This window comes from Tachyglossus aculeatus, chromosome 9 (genome assembly GCF_015852505.1).
Source record: "Tachyglossus aculeatus isolate mTacAcu1 chromosome 9, mTacAcu1.pri, whole genome shotgun sequence".
NCBI classification, from domain to species: domain Eukaryota; kingdom Metazoa; phylum Chordata; class Mammalia; order Monotremata; family Tachyglossidae; genus Tachyglossus; species Tachyglossus aculeatus.
This window is the reverse complement of record NC_052074.1, coordinates 761,886-778,758: the sequence shown is the minus strand read 5'-3', so window position 1 is coordinate 778,758 and position 16,873 is coordinate 761,886. Positions and strand designations below refer to the sequence as shown.

General features: G+C 53.4%; 1 protein-coding gene across 1 annotated transcript in view; it reads right to left on the bottom strand.

Moving 5' to 3' along the window:
* The window catches only part of PPM1B (protein phosphatase, Mg2+/Mn2+ dependent 1B), a 56,207-nt gene that overhangs the window by 12,586 nt on the left and 26,748 nt on the right, over positions 1-16,873 (bottom strand). Inside the window, 2 exon segments of the mRNA XM_038751111.1 lie at positions 6,116-6,412; positions 6,414-6,976. Coding sequence (XP_038607039.1) covers positions 6,116-6,412; positions 6,414-6,962 — 846 coding nt within the window. The 5' untranslated portion in view covers positions 6,963-6,976.

Genomic DNA, 16,873 nt, shown 5'->3' with positions numbered 1-16,873 from the left:
GAAAACTCCAGAAGCTCAAAAACAAATCTCAAAGCAGATGCCATCCCTCGGTCAATCCCTTGCTCTTCCCAGGCTCACGGGCCTTTCGCGGGCCAGAAGAATATTATCCTAGGCTCAGGCGTTTGGATTTTCGCCCTGGATTTAGAACTCCGCAGGACAGGTCCCCGTCCCCCCACCAAGGCCTATCAAGGGGCCCAGCTCGAGGTCCATAGACCAGATTATCGTAAACACAATCACTCAGTGTTCCTCGACAGCATCGTGAGGCGGGCGGCAGTGGCGGCTTGACTGTCTCCGCGGTGACTATTCAGAGAAGAATCAGCAGGAGCCTGACACCTGGCTGGTCGGTGGGATAAGCTAGCATGACGCAGTCTTGGGGTAATTCTCGGATAACACTGCTTGTGGCTTTCTGGGAAGATAATGGGTCTTAGCTGGGGTACCATCTCACAACTTTCCAATTGCCACATTTTCTGGTGGTTTTCGAGGACTGATACAAGAAATCCCCAAAGAGCTTTGGGTTTTCCCCAGCTGAAGTTCTTTTCAGCAGTGTCACCTAAGTTGCCCGTCAGCTTCCTTGGGCACACGCCCAGGTTAGCTCGGGAGCCAGACCAAAGAAACTCACGCCTTGGTCCGGAGGTCAGAGTAGGGGTCCCGGGTTGAGGGGGGGAAGGAGGAGGGGCCCGCCTTCCTTTTATCCACGGATTCCACAAAAGCTGGATAAAAGTGTGGCCTAGTCTGCTGCGTGACCTTGGGCAAATCACTTCACTTCTCTGCCCCTCAATAACCTCGTCTGCAAGATGGGGATTAAGACCACGAGCCCCATGTGGGACATGGACCGTGCCCAACGTGAGTATCTTGTATCTACCCCAGTACTTAGTACAGTGCCTGGCACACAATATGTGCTTAACAAATACCATTATTTAAAAAAAAAAAAAAAGCCAGCAGGCTCCTCAGAGAGACGCCGGGAGAGAGGAGGGAGTGGTTGCAGGAGCATGAAACCTGGGAAGGGCCAGGGAACTAGAAGCACAGAGTGCCAAATGAATACCTCCCCCCGACCCACCCACCCCTCCAGACCAGTAGCAATAATCAATAGTATTTACTGAGTCCGGCTGCTAATCGATTCCCAATCAATCAGTGGTATTCCTTCAGCACTTACTGTGTGCAGAGTGCTATACTAAGCTCTTGAGAGAGGACAACTGAGTTGGTAGACACAATCCCTGCCCTCACGGAGCACACGGTGACAGAGTATCAGGATCTGTAACTAGGCGCTGTGTGGGTGGGGAGGACTGGGTCCATTGGGTCTGAATTGTTAGCTTTCCACTCAGGGTGTGGGTGCAGCGGGGAGCCCCGGGACTTTGGCATCCCAAACCTGTGGGGTATGTGTACGTACGTATGTGCACACAGACACACACCTCTCTCTCTGTGATCAGCCTGGGTGGGAGGATAAGAGCAGGACTCCCAGCCTTGGTCCTTGGTGGGGAATTGGTGGGAGGGAGAAAAGAGAAATGCTACGAGGGGAAGAAAAGCAGTGTGGCCTAGTGGATAGAACGTGGGAATCAGAAGGACCTGGTTTTAATCCTAGCTTGACACTTGTCTACTATATGACCTTGGGCAAGTCACTTCACTTCTCTGTGCCCACTTACCTCATCTGTCAAATTAGGATTAAGACAATTCCAAGTGGGACACAGACTGGGTCCCACTTGATCAGCCTGTATCTACTCCAGTGCTTGGGACAGAGCCCGACACAGAGTAAGCGCTTAAAAAGATGCCATAATAAGAAAAAGAAGATAGGGGAGACACCCCTCTAGACCGTAAAATCTTCCTGTGCAAGGAATGTGTTTACAAAAATCTGCTGTACTATACTCTCCAAAGTGCTTAGGAAGCACTCAATAAATACCACTGACTGAGTGAGGGGGAGGAAAGGCAGGAGGTGGTGATGGGAAAACCAGGGCCAAGATGTACATACGTACATGTGCACAAAGCTTGAATTCTATTTGTTCTGATGACTCTGACACTTGTCTACATATTTTGTTTTGTTGTCTGTCTCCCCCTTCTAGACTGTGAGCCCATTGTTGGGTAGGGACTGTCTCTATATGTTGCCAACTTGTACTTCCCAAGCGCTTAGTACAGTGCTCTGCACAGTAAGTGCTCAATAAAAACGGCTGAATGAATGAATATCTGCTTTGCCTGGTATTTCAGTGCAGATCCAATGGGTTAAGCCAACCCCAGGGGCACCTGGCTCCAGCCAGGACCAGCAGGTTTGCGTGGTGGTTGGTCCAGCCTTGCTCCACTGGCCGGGGGAGGGGGGAGAGTGACAGAATGGGACACAGTCTGCCTCATCTGTTGCTCAGACCGAGTCACTGCTGGACTGAGGGAGGGCACGGGGAACAGATGCCTGCCCCACTGCCCACAACAGCCAACCCCTTTGGGGACCTCAGGTTAGTCCACCCAACTCGTGCTTTTCAGCCAGACGGAGGGCAGCCGGGTACATGCAGAAAGGCCAACGGTTGTGTGGGCGCAGAACTGAGCAGCACAGAGAAAATCCAGGGGGTTTTGCGGGGTGGGGGAGGGAGGACAGAACTCCTGTGGGTGCGCCTATGGGCGTGTGGGCACCGGAGAGCTCTAGCCCTCCTCTGGCCAGGTGTCCCGGGGCGGCCTTTTCCTGGCACAGTGCCCCGTCGCTCAAATGTCCCTTTGAAGTGGGATGGTGGGTGGCAGCGGCACGCCATGTCCAAGCCAGCAGTCACGCTAGGCCACAGGTGGCGTCAGGGCCCTCCCTGCCAGGCACTGCTGCCGCTCAGTTCCAGGCCTGCTCGCAGAATGAGCAACGGGGCGCGCTGGTGGCCCTCTCGTCCGTCCGTCCGGTCCCCCCCTGCCCTCTTCCTCTAACAGGCTCTCAGAGCGGCTGGGGGGGAAGAGGGAGGGAGGGGACAGAAGGGGAGAGTTTCATGGGGTCCTGGTGTCCTGTTGACATGGGGGGAAGGGAGAGAGGCAGCAGAGAGGGAGAGAAGGGGACTGCCTCTTGGGTCCCTTGGGTCCTGTCGAGGTATCCTGGGGGCAGGGGGGAAGAGTGGGGAAGGAAGAAAGGGAAGGGGAAACCCCAGGGTCTAAAGGCCTGGCCATGGTCAAGTTTTCCATGATTGAGAGCTGAGCAAACTCGGAGCCTTATGGGATATGTTGTGGAACCATGGCCCCAGGGTGTTTTTTTCCTGGAGAAATTTGAGGACTCTTCTACACTGTGTTGACTGCCTTTTCCATACATATTCTCCCGTCACCATTCTTCTCTCACTGCTTCAGTCCAGACTGTTGAATTTTTTTTTTATGGTATTTGTTAAGCGTTTATTATGTGCCAGGCTAGGTTCTAAGCACTGGGGTATATAAACAAGCTAATCATGTTGGACCCAGTCCCTTGCCCACATGAGGCTCAGCCTGAATCCCCATTTTACAGATAAGGTAACAGGCATAGAGAAGTGATTTACCCAAGGTCACGCAGCAGACAAGTGGCGGAGCAGGGATTAGAGCTCCCTTTCCCTCCCCGTGACACCCAGATGAAGGCTGCTGTCCTACACTGCTGAGTTCTTGCCCATCTGACCATCCTTCTTCCCCTCTTGAAGACGTTCTGAATTCCACGGCTGTTGCTTCAGTCAAAACCACCGAGAGTGGGGCAGGGTAAGAAGACTGTGGAGAGGAAAATTCCAAAGCAAAACTCCTGGCTCGCAGGTGTCTTTGCTCACCCCTGTCAACAGCGAGGGTTGGCGGGGGGCTAGCAGAGAGTTCGGCAGAGGATGGAGGAGGACAGGGAAACCAAAGGGAGATTTGGATTTTCTGTCCAGGGCAAGGCCGGAGATCGGGGTGGGGGGGATGAAAATACTACTACTACTACTAATAATAATACTTGTTAATGTTTACTCTGTGCCAAGCACTGTTTTAAGTGCTGGGGTAGATACAAGTTAATCGGGTTGGACACAGTCTCTGTCCCTAAAGGGGCTCACACTCATAATCCCCATTTTACAGATAAGGTAACTAAGGCACAGAGGAGTTAAGTGACTTGCCCAAGGTCACCCAGCAGACACTTGGCAGAGCTGGGTTTAAAACCCATGACCTTCCGACTCCCAGGACCGTGCTCTATCCACTAAGCCATGGGGAGTTGGCTTACGTCTAATTTGGGCAAGGGGGGGACGGGAGGCGGACAGTTCAGCTCCGCCGCAGCAGGTGCATGGCTCTTCCCTCGAGCCGCCCCTCGTCCACCTTCGACGGCTCCAGGGCCGGGGCACGACACGGAGGCGAGGCCAACCCCAGCCCAAGTGCCCCACTAGAACTACCGGAGTTCAAGCCGGCCCCGGTGACCGGGCAGCTAGCCCACCTGAGATAAGGACCTTCCCAGAGCTAGCTCGCCAGGTGGCTTGGCATCCCGCCCAGCTGGCCACCTCCCGCTCTCCGCCATTCCCAGACCCACCAGCCGCCACCTCTGAACGGCCCCCCCCTAACTGTAACCAAGACAACACAAGCGTTTCTCCTAGCAGAGGCGGCGGCGACTGATTTAGAAATTCTCAGTGACCTGTTTGCTTCACTGCTTCGGATCCCAGGGAACACAGACAGATGGGCAGACTGATCGATCATCCGGTCTGGGCCCACAGGAGAAGCCCACTCGATCTCTGCTGACCGGCCAGAATCCCTGTGGCCTCTGCCTAAGATATGCCCACCCAAGGGGAGGCTTTTTCCCTCGTCACCAGGCAACTTCAGGCGACTCACGCAGGGTTTCCAGTTTTAATCCCCATTTTACAAATGAGGAACTCGGGGCACAGATAAGCCAAGTGACCTGTCCAAGGTCACACAGCAGACAAGTGGCGGAGTCGGAATTAGAACCCAGGTCCTTCTCACTCCCAAGCCCGGGCTCTAGCCGCTACGCCACTGCTCATGCTTAGAGAAGCAGAGTGGCTCAGTGGAAAGAGCACGGGCTTTGGAGTCAGAGATCGTGGGTTTAAATCCCGGCTCCGCCGCTTGTCAGCTTTGTGACTTCGGGCAAGTCACTTAACTTCTCTGTGCCTCAGTTACCTCATCTGTAAAATGGGGATTAAGACTGTGAGTCCCACGTGGGACAACCTGATCACCTTGGAACCTCCCCAGTGCTTAGAACAGTGCTTTGCACAGAGTAAGCGCTTAATAAATGCCATTATTATTATGCTGCCTCTTTGTAGGCAAGGATCGTATTTACCTTCCCTCTCCAACCCAGACCTGAGGTGCCCAATAGCTGTGGCAGCAGCAGCAGCAGGAGGAGGAGGAGGGTGAGAACAAGCCAGGAGGCCAATGAGAAAGGCCCAGCCTCTCTCCACAGACACAAGGCCTCACCAAGCTTTAATGTGGCGTCGGAATCTGCGCTGGCTTCCAGGAGGCAGGGACCGAGTAACCCAAGTTTTATTGCAACCAGTCTCCACCAACCAACTCGGTAAACCCGCTTCCGTGACACCAGTCGACAAAATCCAAGTTTCCGCTTCGGCCGATCGATTCGCATCTCTCCCTCCAACCTTGCCACACTGACCACCCTCTTTAACCCAAATCACATGGCCGGCTCCTCGCATGTCAACCTACCCTCTGTACCTCCATCTCATCCGAATCTCGCCACTGGCCCCTCGCCCTCCCTCAGGCCTGGAACTCCCTCCCCTTTATAGCCGAAAGACCAGCCTTCAAAACCCTTCTAAAATCATATCTCCCTGAAAAGGCTACGCCCGCACCTCCCCTGTCCCGCCTTTGCTCCAAGCCACCTATGCCCTTGACTGTGTACCTCGAAAGCACTCGACCTGCCTGCCTAACGGGGAGAGGGGAAGCACCAAAGGCCTGTGCTGGATCAGCACCTCTGGCCACCAGAGCCCCGGAGGGCATGTAGTGGCATTAGAGAGTGGAGCGGCCCTCTACTTGAAGCCCGCCTCGGTTCTCCTCGAAAGGACTGCTCGGTGCCTGGGGATTTCGATGTCCAGGGCCCAAACGAAAACAACAGATTTCTCAAGGGTCTTGACCGCAGGGGAAAAAAAAACCAAAGCCAAACCAAGACCCCCACCCCAATCCCCGAGGGAGAAGTGAAGAAAGAAGAGGAGGAAGAGGAGGAGGCAGAGCAACCCACCTTATGTAAACAAGTGTCCACCACCCAGTCGCACACCTTCTCCAGGTCGTCCGTCACTTGGAGCCGAGACCTGACAAACTCGCAGAGCTCCTCGTTGCTCATGACGTCCCAGATGCCGTCGCAGGCCAGGACGACGAACTCGTCCTCCTCGGCCCGCGGGACCTCGCACACCTCGGGCTCGGGGGACACCAGCTGCTCCGTGGGGCCCTTGCCATCCACACACTTGTAGTCGTAGTCCCCCAGGGCCCGCGACACGGCCAGCGAGCCGTTCACGCGCTGGATCATGACGCTCCCCCCCCGCGTTCTGGATCCGCTCCTTCTCCCGCGGGTTGCAGGGCTTGTGGTCCTGGGTGGAGAAGCAGACCCGCCCGCTCCGCACCAGGACGGCCCGCGAGTCGCCACAGTTGATGAAGTAGACATGCTCGGGGGAGATGAGGACGGCCACGGCCGTGGAGCCGCTCCGGTCCATCCCGTTCCGCAGGTCGGCAAAGTTGCGCATGTACTCGTCGATCTTCAAAAAGCCAGTCCGGATGCCGCTCTTGACATTCTCCACGGACGGCTCCAGGGCCGAGCCCGGCTTCTCGGCCGCCCGGAAGTCCGCATTGTCCGTGATGTGCTCCAGCAGGTGGGCCGAGCAGTAGTTGGCCACCCGGGAGCCGGCGTGGCCGTCATAGACGGCGAAGAACGACCAGTGGTCCAAGCCGTGGGGGATGCCCACCACGGCCGTGTGAGCGTCCTCCATCTCCACCCGCCAGCCCTGCATGCTGCTCAGCCCATAGCGCAGGCCGTTGCCGGCGCCGTGGGCATTGTGCTTCTCCGTCTTGGGCTTGTCCAAGAATGCACCCATGGTGGCTCTGGAATCTGGAAGACAAGACACACAGAGATGACCTTGCAGCTCAGCGGTGCCAACCTCCCACCGAGAGCCCGCCGCTCTGGCAGCTCCTGGAAACGGCACGGTTTGGGGACCCGCATGTCCGGCCCTGCCCCCGTCTCCCCGAGGGCTCTCCTCCAGGCCCCTTCCGACTCTCGCTTGCGAGCCGGAAACCGGGAAGGCGGTTCCCGGCACAACAGCATGACATCAGCCCTGAGTTGCGGTCACCGGCCAAAAGCGGGCCTCTGGCAGCCCGCCGCCTGCTGAGCCTCGGAGGGAACCGGACTCCGGGGACGAGGGCATCCATGCAGCTACATGAGCTCCCGGCTGCAGATGTTCCTGAGCGCGGAGTCTTCGGGAACGGGATTCTGGGTACGAGAGTACCCGTGCCGCGCCGCCCAAGACCCAGCAGCACAGGCCAGACCCAAGCACAGGGTCCTCGGGCCCAGAGTGGGACAGGCCCGGACCGGCAGCATTGACAATGGAACACTTGGGAGCGAGGGTAATAATTATGGCATTTGTTAGGCACTTACTATGTGCCAGGCACTGTACTAAGCAGTGGGGTGGACAGAAGAAAATCAAGTTGAACACAGTCCCTGTCCCACATGGGACTCAAGGTCTCAATCCCCACTTGACAGATGAGGTCACTGAGGTCCAGAGGAGCGAAGTGACTTGTCCAAGTTCACACAGCGGCAGAGCCAGAATTAAAACCCATGACCTCTGTGCTCTTGCCCCACCCAGCCTCTGGCCTGAAACGCCCTTCCTCTTCATAACCGGCAGACGACTGCTCTTCCCCGCTTCAAAGTCTTGTTGTAGACAGGTCTCCTCCAAGAGGCCTTCCCTGACTAAGCCCTCTTTTCCTTTTCTTCCACTCCTTTCCATGTCACCCTGACTTGGTCCCTTTATTCAACTTCCCCTCCAGGCCCCACAGCACTTATGTCCATATCTATAATTTTATTCATTTATAGTAATGTCTGTCTCCCCTTCTAGATGGTAAGGCTGTTGTGGGAAGGGAGTGTGTTGGTTATATTGTACTCTCCCAAGCACTTACTACAGTGCTCTGCACATGGTAAGTGCTCAATACACACAACAGATTGGGGAAGGAGGAATCAAAGAGGAATTCAAGGGAGCGTCTGGTTCCCCCTTTCCTGGTTTCCTCCAAAGTCAACATTCCCACGGGACGCCAATGGGAAAGAAGAGGGAACGGTGGGGGTTGATTGAGGGAGATAAGAGGAGCAAGAGCACGGGCTTTGGAGTCAGAGGTCATGGGTTTGAATCCTGGCTCCGCCACATATCTGCTGTGTGACCTTGGGCAAATCACTTAACTTCTCGGAGCCTCAGTTACCTCATCTGTAAAATGGGGATGATGACTGTGAGCCCCACGCAGGACAACCTGATCACCTTGTATCCCCCCAGCGCTTAGAACAGTGCTTTGCACATAGTAAGCGCTTAACAAATGCCATTATTAATTAATTAATTAATGAGATGGAGTGGAGCTGGGGGAAGTGAGAGACAGGGGTGACTTAGAAACACTAAAACGGCCAGGTAATCTGAAAAGCTCTGGGGACTTATCTGGTGGCTGGGCCCAGCGGGGGGAGGGCCACCTAATGCCCAGAAAAGCATCCCATCTCCCGGACCTCCAGAGAGTTGAGAGGCGAACATGGGGAGCAGGGCCTTTACCAGGCTGTTTCACAAGATGGGTCAAAAGCCCGGATTGGGTATTGGGTCCAACAGGACCTCTGGAGACCTTACATCCTGTGGCCCAGGGCTCTCACCGGGCCTTAAACTCTGGGCACAACCAACACACCATTCTAATTAACAGACTGTTTTGCGATGCCACTCAAAGGTTTCCTCTGCCCGCCTGACAGCCCAGTTCGGCACCCAAAAGAGCTGGTCATCCCACAGGAAACGACTCTTCATCTCTCCCTAGTCTCTTTGCCTGGAGCGGGGGGCTTATTAGGCTTTCCCACTTTTGGCAAGTCACGTCATCCCACAGGAAAGGACTCTTCATCTCTCCCTAGTCTCTTTGCCTGGAGCAGGGGGCTTATTAGGCTTTCCCACTTTTGGCCAGTTCAGATTTCCCTAGAATTCTATCACTCTGTTCCTTGAAAGGTTTTCTCTACCCTAATTCCCTTGTGGAGCCTGACTCACGTTTAATAACCCCCGACTGGAGGGTGGTAAATTAACCCTCTTCAGGAGACAGTACGGGTTTAAGGGATTATATGGAGGAGACCTAACTCAAAATTAGGTTCCAAGAACAGCCCTGCTGAGACTGAGAATCTACAGCCGGTTCTTCCGCCATGGTAAGGGGAGCAGGGGGAGGGGAAGGAGAGGAATACTGCAACCTCACATCCCAGACAACTCAAGTTAGAGTCCAGATGGCACCCACCGCACCCCCGCCTCTTTTTTCTTTAAAGGGTATTTGTTAAGCGCTTACTATGTGCCAGGCACTATAGAACTGTAGACAAAAGACACAGTCCGTGTCCCACATGGGGCTCACAGTCTTAACCCTTCAGATGAGGGAACTGAGACCCAGAGAGGGGACTTCACCAGGGTCATCTGGCAGACAAGGGGAGGAGCCAAGATTAGAACCCAGGTCCACAGGCTCCCAGGTCTGCACTCTTTCCACTAGGCCACGATGCTTCTCTACGGCAATCCAGCCCGACAGGCCCTTGTTTTCCGGGCGGACATCCCTGAACGGCATTTTTCCTTCCTTCATTCGTTCATTCAATCGCATTTATTGAGCACTTACTGGGTGCAAGGCACTAAACTAAGTGCTTGGAAGAGGACAATATAACAACAGACATGTTCCCTGCCCACAGTGGTCTAGAGGGGGAGACAGACATTACTATAAATTAGATATGAATATAAATCTTGTCAGACTGTGAGCCTCCCGCAAGGACAGGGCCCGGGTCTAATTCCTACCAATGTATTCTTTCCCAATGCCTAGCTCAGTGCTCTGCACACAGGAAGCACTTTAATAAATACACAAACTCCTCCATCTCCTCCAAACATGTACCAGGAACACGGACCACAGCAGAGCTGAGTGTGCTGAAAGAAGTTTCCATTACCCAGTGCACACTGTATTTTGAGTTGGGATGATCCCCGCGCGACCGGGATGGTAACATTTACAAGACCCCAGAGACCGGACCAGGTCACTAGGTTAACACTTGGATGCCCCCTTTCTGGGAAGTGCCCGCTGAGTCACCTATTTTGCCACCATTCACGGACACAATGAAAACCACCGTGAGATGAGCTAGGAGACTTTATGACAAACTTGGTTTCTATGAATACGGGGAACCAGAAGTTAGTCATTCTTAAGTCACTGTGGAGAAGACCCGGCAATGTGTGTGTGAGTTGGGGGGGCTGCCATTATAGGGTACACGAGTTCCTGCTATAAAAACAGTATGATGATACAGGAGCCAAAACCCTTCCCTAGGAAAATGAGGGAGATTTGGGCGGAAAGAACTACCAGGTAATCAGCTTAGTTCCAAATGCCTCGGCCCAGGACATTTATAAAGAGAGGTTTGGGAAACATGCAGTAGTCATGGAAAAACTTCCCACTTCCAAGGGATCCAAAGGCCTCTCTCCGGGATGGCAGTTCCCTAGAGCTCACCACAAGGCTACAGTAATAGCAGTGATGCAATAATAACAACCCTTCACACGGCTCTCTGAGTTTCAAATGGGGCAGTGAAGGCCTGCCACGGGCCAACCGAAACCACACACCCCGGCGAATGGTACGTGCCCCGAGACCTAGGGCTTTCATCAGCCGGGAGGTCAACAGGTCAGCCGGCCGCTGTGGGATAAGAACCACTTGGTTTCCGTCAAAACTGCTGTCTGTGCGGCTGGGGGCGGGTGGCTGGTTCTGAAGCCAACCATCGGCAGGCCGGGCCAGGGGCGTCCCAAAAAGCGAAGGGACCCACTGACCTGACCCTGTCTCCGGCTCCGTCGCTCTGATACGGCCGAGGGGAAGTCGACCTCAGAGAGCTGGCGCTCCAGCCCGGCCCGATCTCCACCGGACGCCCTGGTTCTCGGCCCCAGCAGGAGCGGAAAGCCTAACTGGGCTCTGGTCACCCAGAAGGGCTGGCGTGGTCCGGGTCGCTCCCAAACCAAGTTCCCGGTTATCCGTCGGATCCAGGGAGCCCCAGTTCTTGAAAAACTTGGTGCTCGAGGAAGCCAGCCATTTGATGGAAGTTAGTGGGTTGGGCGGAAGGGTCAAAGTTACCACCGCCACTCACTTTTCCACTAAATGCCCAAGCTGAGAAGCTGCATGGCCTAGTGGGACGAGCAAGGGCCTGGGAGTCAGGGGATGTGGGTTCTAATTCTGACCCAGCCAGTTAACAATTGTGGTATTTGGTAAGCGCTTACTATGTGCTAGGCACTGGAGTGGATACAAGCAAATTGGGTTGGACACAGACCCCGCCCCGCTTAGGGCTCACAGTCTTAATCCCCATTTTACAGATGAGGTAACTGAGGCCCAGAGAAGTGAAGTGACTTCCCCAAGGCCACACAGCAGACAAGTGGAGAAGCCGGGATTGCTCGCTGTGTGACCGTGGGCAAGTCACCTAACTTCCCTGGGCCTCAGTTACCTCATCTGTAAAATGGGGGTTAAACCCTCCTCTCTCAAACTTAAGATTTTGAGCCCCATGTGGGACAGGAACTGTGTCCTACCTGACAGACAAGTATCTAGTCCAGCTCCTAGAACAGTGCTGGACACATGGTGTTTAAATAACATCCCAAAAGACCCAAAATTCTCATATCTGCCAGTAGGAAAATGCTTCACCCCTTTGTGACTTTTTTTCTCTTTACTGTATTAGAGTTGCAAAAACACAAAGAACACACCAAGTACTGTGCTGTGAGGCTGAAGCAGAAGTTGGGAGGAGTACACGATGCGCATCATCTTTTTCTCCCCCCTCATACCAACTCTGCTGATTCCGACGTGTTCTACTAGAACAGACTACTGTTGTGGGATAGAAGTCCCCTAATTCGCCTGTCGAGTCATTCATTCATTCACTCAATTGTATTTACTGAGCGCTTACTGTGTGCAGAGCACCTAAGTGCCTGGGAAGTACAAATCGGCAACATATAGAGATGGTCCCTACCCAACAACAGGCTCACAGTCTAGAAAGGGGAGACATCCATCTTGGGCCACTGGAAAATAGCCCGAGCCTGGGAGTCAGAGGACCTGGAATCTAATCCCGGCTCCGCCACTGGCCTGCCGTATGACCTTGGTTGAGTCACTTCAGTGGGCCTGTTTCCTCCGCTGTGAAATGGGGATTCAGTACCTGTTTTCCCTCCTACTGGAACTACGAGCCCCATGAGGGACAGGGACCGTGTCCACACTGCATATACCATATCTACTCCAGCTCTTAGAACAGTGCAAGACATAGAGAATAGTAATTATGGTATTTGTTAAGTGCGTTCTCTCTGCCAGGCACTGTGCTAAGCACTGGGGTAGATACAAGCAAATTGGGTTGGACACCGTCTCTGTCCCACGTGGGGCTCACAGTGTCAATCCCCATTTTCCAGATGAGGTAACCGAGGTCCAGAGAAGTGAAGTAACTTGCCCAAGGTCACAAAGCAGACCACCAACAGAGCCGGCACTAGAACCCATCACCCAGGATCTAGCCACTAGGCCACGCACTCAACTACCTTAATTATTATCACCCCCATCACCATCACCACCCAGGTCGGGTAAGAAAAGCACGTGCCAGAGCGATCCTGGGGGCACTGCCTTCTCTCTCTCCAAACCTGGTGTGCCTCGCTTCGTTTTGACTCTCTCGGGCTAATCCGACTGCGGCCAAGCTTGAATTTCACAATAGTCTCAAAAGCTCACTGGCCAGCAAATTAGACATGTAGAAAAATGTTCTATTTATATTCTGTACTGCGCATTACGGGGCTGGGACTCATCCAAGCTGAAAAGTTTTCCCACTTGGTGGCTGGCCAGGAGTGGACTGAAAATAAAAAAAGGAAGCGGATAAAAACGAACTAGATAACTATTCAGAAGGCTTCGTAACCCGTTTTTAACAGAGAGTTCCAAGGTTTTTCCAAAGGCATCATTTGGGGCTTTTCTCAGATTTTCACCCAAAGTGGCATTATTCAAACAGAACAGAGCTTTCTGGCTTCAAAAGGGCTGCTCTGGGCCTAACGGCAACTGGGAATCCTAAATGTTTCAAGTGACCCCTGCACACAACCCCTCGTTCCTCTCCAGCCATCCTCCTTCACCCTGGGCCTCCATCTCGTCTCTCCCTCCGTCGACTTCGTGATCCCACCTTACCCTCTGCCTGAAGCTCCGCCTAGCCCGGTCCCCCCCCCCCCCCCCGCCGTCCCCCCCCCGCGGTCCCCCAACTCCCCCAAGCCCCTGCTGCATACTCACCACCTCCCACAGGCTTTGCACTCCTATCTTACGTACACTGTTTTCCCCTCTCACTTCCTTCCTCCTCTGTTTACACTGGGCTCAGCGTTTGTCTCTCCTGCTTCACTGTAAGCTTCTTGGGGTCAGAGCTTTGTCCCTGCAAATACTACTGAACTCTCCCAAGAGCTGAGTAAAAGGCTCCGTATACAGCAGGCCCTCGGTAAACGCCACTGATGAGGGTGGGTTCAGGAGGGTTGCCAAATGCGTCTGTCTCTCTCTTCCCCTGCCCACCCATCAGCTCCGCGCTCCGAACCCAAAGGCAAGGAGATTTTAGCCCAACTCCCGGGCTCAAGACCATGGGAAGGGTGGAGGGGATGAGCCAGAGGAGACACTGGGGTCCTATTCCAGGACCGACCCACCTGGATTACAGTTCTTCCCCGCCTCGTCCCCCCCCGAACTTTTTTTAAAGGAATTTGTTAAGCCCTATGTGCCAGACACTGTACTGAAAGCTGGTGTAGATATAAGCTAATTGGGTTGGACACGGTTCACATCCCACACGAGATTCACGGTCTTAATCCCCATTTTACAGATAAGGTAAGTGAGGCACAGGGAAGGGAACTGACTTGCCCACGGTCACACAACAGGCAGGCGTCAGAGCCGGAATCAGAACTCAGGTCCTCTGACCCCCAGGCCTGAGCTCTTTTCACTAGGCCATGCTGCTTCCCGTGTACCCTTTCTAGAACAAACTAACCCCAGTGAATAAAAATATTCCCCCACAAAAAAAATTTTGAGTTGTGTGAGGTGAGTTTTCTGCAACCCAAGCAGCTCTGTTGAAAATTCAGACCCCAAGTAGTACGTTTCCCATAGAATCAACCACCCAGCAGGGAAAGAGGAAAGCAATTCCAAATCAACTGGAAATCGGAACAGCACCATGAAAGCCTCCCCAGCTCGTCTTTTCACCGGCCACAGACTAAATAAAGGCTTCTGAGGTCTCACGTCACCAGCTAATGCAGGTTCAGTAGTTGGTGCTGAAGTAATTCCCTAAATATAGAAAAAAAAAAGATTCTGACACACTGGCAATGGTACAAATGCAAAAAGCCTCTGTCCAGGCCAAAGTTATTTATGGAAATTTCATTTGCTCTACTATAAAGAGCACGATGATATTTCAGCCAATTATGCTTTAACCCAGGTCGCAACCTAGTTAATAGTCTCGGAGAAATTCTGGTCAGAAAACAACCGAGTCGACAATCCACCTGAATCGTGACACTTGATTTCACTTTCGGGGGAGTCCTGGACTTGTGGAAGTTCTGCCCCCGCTAGCGTTAAGATCCTTTCACCGGTTATCCCGGCAGGTTGTGTTCAACACTTAGAAGAGTTGAGATCATCAGAGCAGGCTGGACTACACTGCAGAGACTAATCAATCCCTTACCATACTCCAAACAGCCTGGGCAATTTCCCTTTTTGAAGTGGAATAATAGCGAGCAATTATCTTTGAGGTGAAGGAATGTCTCTGTACGTTTCCCAAGAAACCGGCAGCCATAGATTTCACGAGGCATAATAGGACAATTGGAAACCCCCTCAGGTAGACACAAAATCTTGATTTTCTCTACTTTGTTTCTTAAAAAAAAAAAAGAAGCCTGCACGCTTCAGAGGACCAAAGTCCGTTTTTACATAAAGAGAGTATGGCTCCGGTGCCCGTTTTCCCCTTGGGCTTGGCCAAGAATCATAAATGGCTGTGGAAAGCCACGTGACCCCAACGCTTCACACACCATAAACCACACGCTACCCAACCCTGTGGAAGGACGAGGAAAGTTCTATTCTTTGCCCAGAGACGTCCCCCTGGGGAGCTCAGACCTCCCAGGCCCCTCCGTGTTTCATAAATCATCCCCCCTGCTCCCATCCTGATCCACTTCCTCTCTGACTTGACCAATCGCCCCAATGGCTCCTTCTCGCCCATGTTTAAGTACTCGCCAGGCCTGCCCAACTCTAGCTCGTGATTTCGTTGGGGATGAGGGCAAAGGAAGAGCCGGCAAGAAAGGAAGAGGAGCAGCTGCCAGGGAGGTGGGAGGGGAACCAAGAGAGGGCACTGTCAGAGAAACTGAGGTTGGATAGCGTTTCGAGGAGAAGGAGGTGGCGCACGGTGTGGCGGAGTAGAAAGCAGTGTGGCCTGATGGAAAGATTCCAGCCTGGGAGTCACAGGACCTAGGTTCTAATCCCGGGGCCACCATGTGCCTGCTGTGTGACCTTGGACAAGTCACTTCACTTCTCTGATCCTCAGGTACCTCATCTGTACAATGGGGATCAAACCCTACTCCTCCCCCCACTTACACCGTGAGCCCCATGTGGGACAAGGACTGGGTCCAACCCGATTATTTTGAGCTTGGTTCCTAGTTAGTGCTTAACCAATTAAAAAAAAAAAAAACAAAGACACAAAGGATTAGGGCAAAGTAGGGTGTGTTAGTCTTGGCAAGGAAGAGGAGGTCATCGCTGATCTTGGAAAGCACGCTCAAGGCCAAGGAGCTGGAGGTGAAAGGAAGTGGAGTCCAGGGTCCTGGGTAGCAATGGTGATGGCAGGAACATGGGGCAACAGCTGGGGGGTGGGGGGTGTTGGGGAGAATGGGGACAAGGTTTTTAGGAGTGGGGAACCCTGGACAGGGTGGAAAGCAGAGGGGAAGTAGCCACGGAGAGCAAGTGGCTGAAGACAGAGGTCAGGGAGGGGAGAAGAGCGGACGCGAGGGCCTACCTAAGGTGCGGAGGGATAGGGTCAGGGGTGCAGGGAGGGATGGGGAGGTTTCGAGAGCAGGTGGGAGCTCTCCTCTTGAGGCGGCCGGGAAGGACGTGAGTGACAGAGGGGTAGAGATTGATGGTTTTGATTCTGTCAACAAAATACCAGCCGGGGAAAAGCATGTCAAAAAAGTATGACTATTGTCAATGAGTGGTATTTATCGAGCGCTGTGGGCAGGGCACCCTACTAAGCACTTGGGAGGGTACAATTCAAAAGAGTTGTACTAGTCCACTACACAGTAGAAGGAAGAGACCCAGCTACAGGTGGCCCGTGTTCCCCAGAACAAAGCTGTGAGGCTGCCACGACTCCAGGAACAAAGACACTCAGCAGTCTCTGCTAGCCACCCGGGCAGGGGGGTCCCTCGAGTCCTGTGCTCTCCCGAGTGCTTAGGCAGTGCTCTGAACACAATCAGTGCTCGATAAATACCACTGATTGATTGTCTGAGGGGCCTGGCTGGGTTGGTCCGGGCCCCAGCTCAAAATAAAAAGGCCACGGACCACCAATTTCCTGGTGATTTTACCCCTTGGAGCACGAATCATTTTTTTAAAAAAACATTCTGCATCGTGCAAGCTTTGGTTAATACGCAATACAATAGTTCCTTGTCTTTAGCTTGGTTAAGTGAAAAGAGTGTTTGGAGATTAAACATGCATCACTGGATTGAGCCCAGGATTTTGATGAAGAAAACAGTTCCAGGTTTCCCCATTTGTTCATGTGACCTTGCGCAGGTCACAAGTCTGAGTCTCGGCC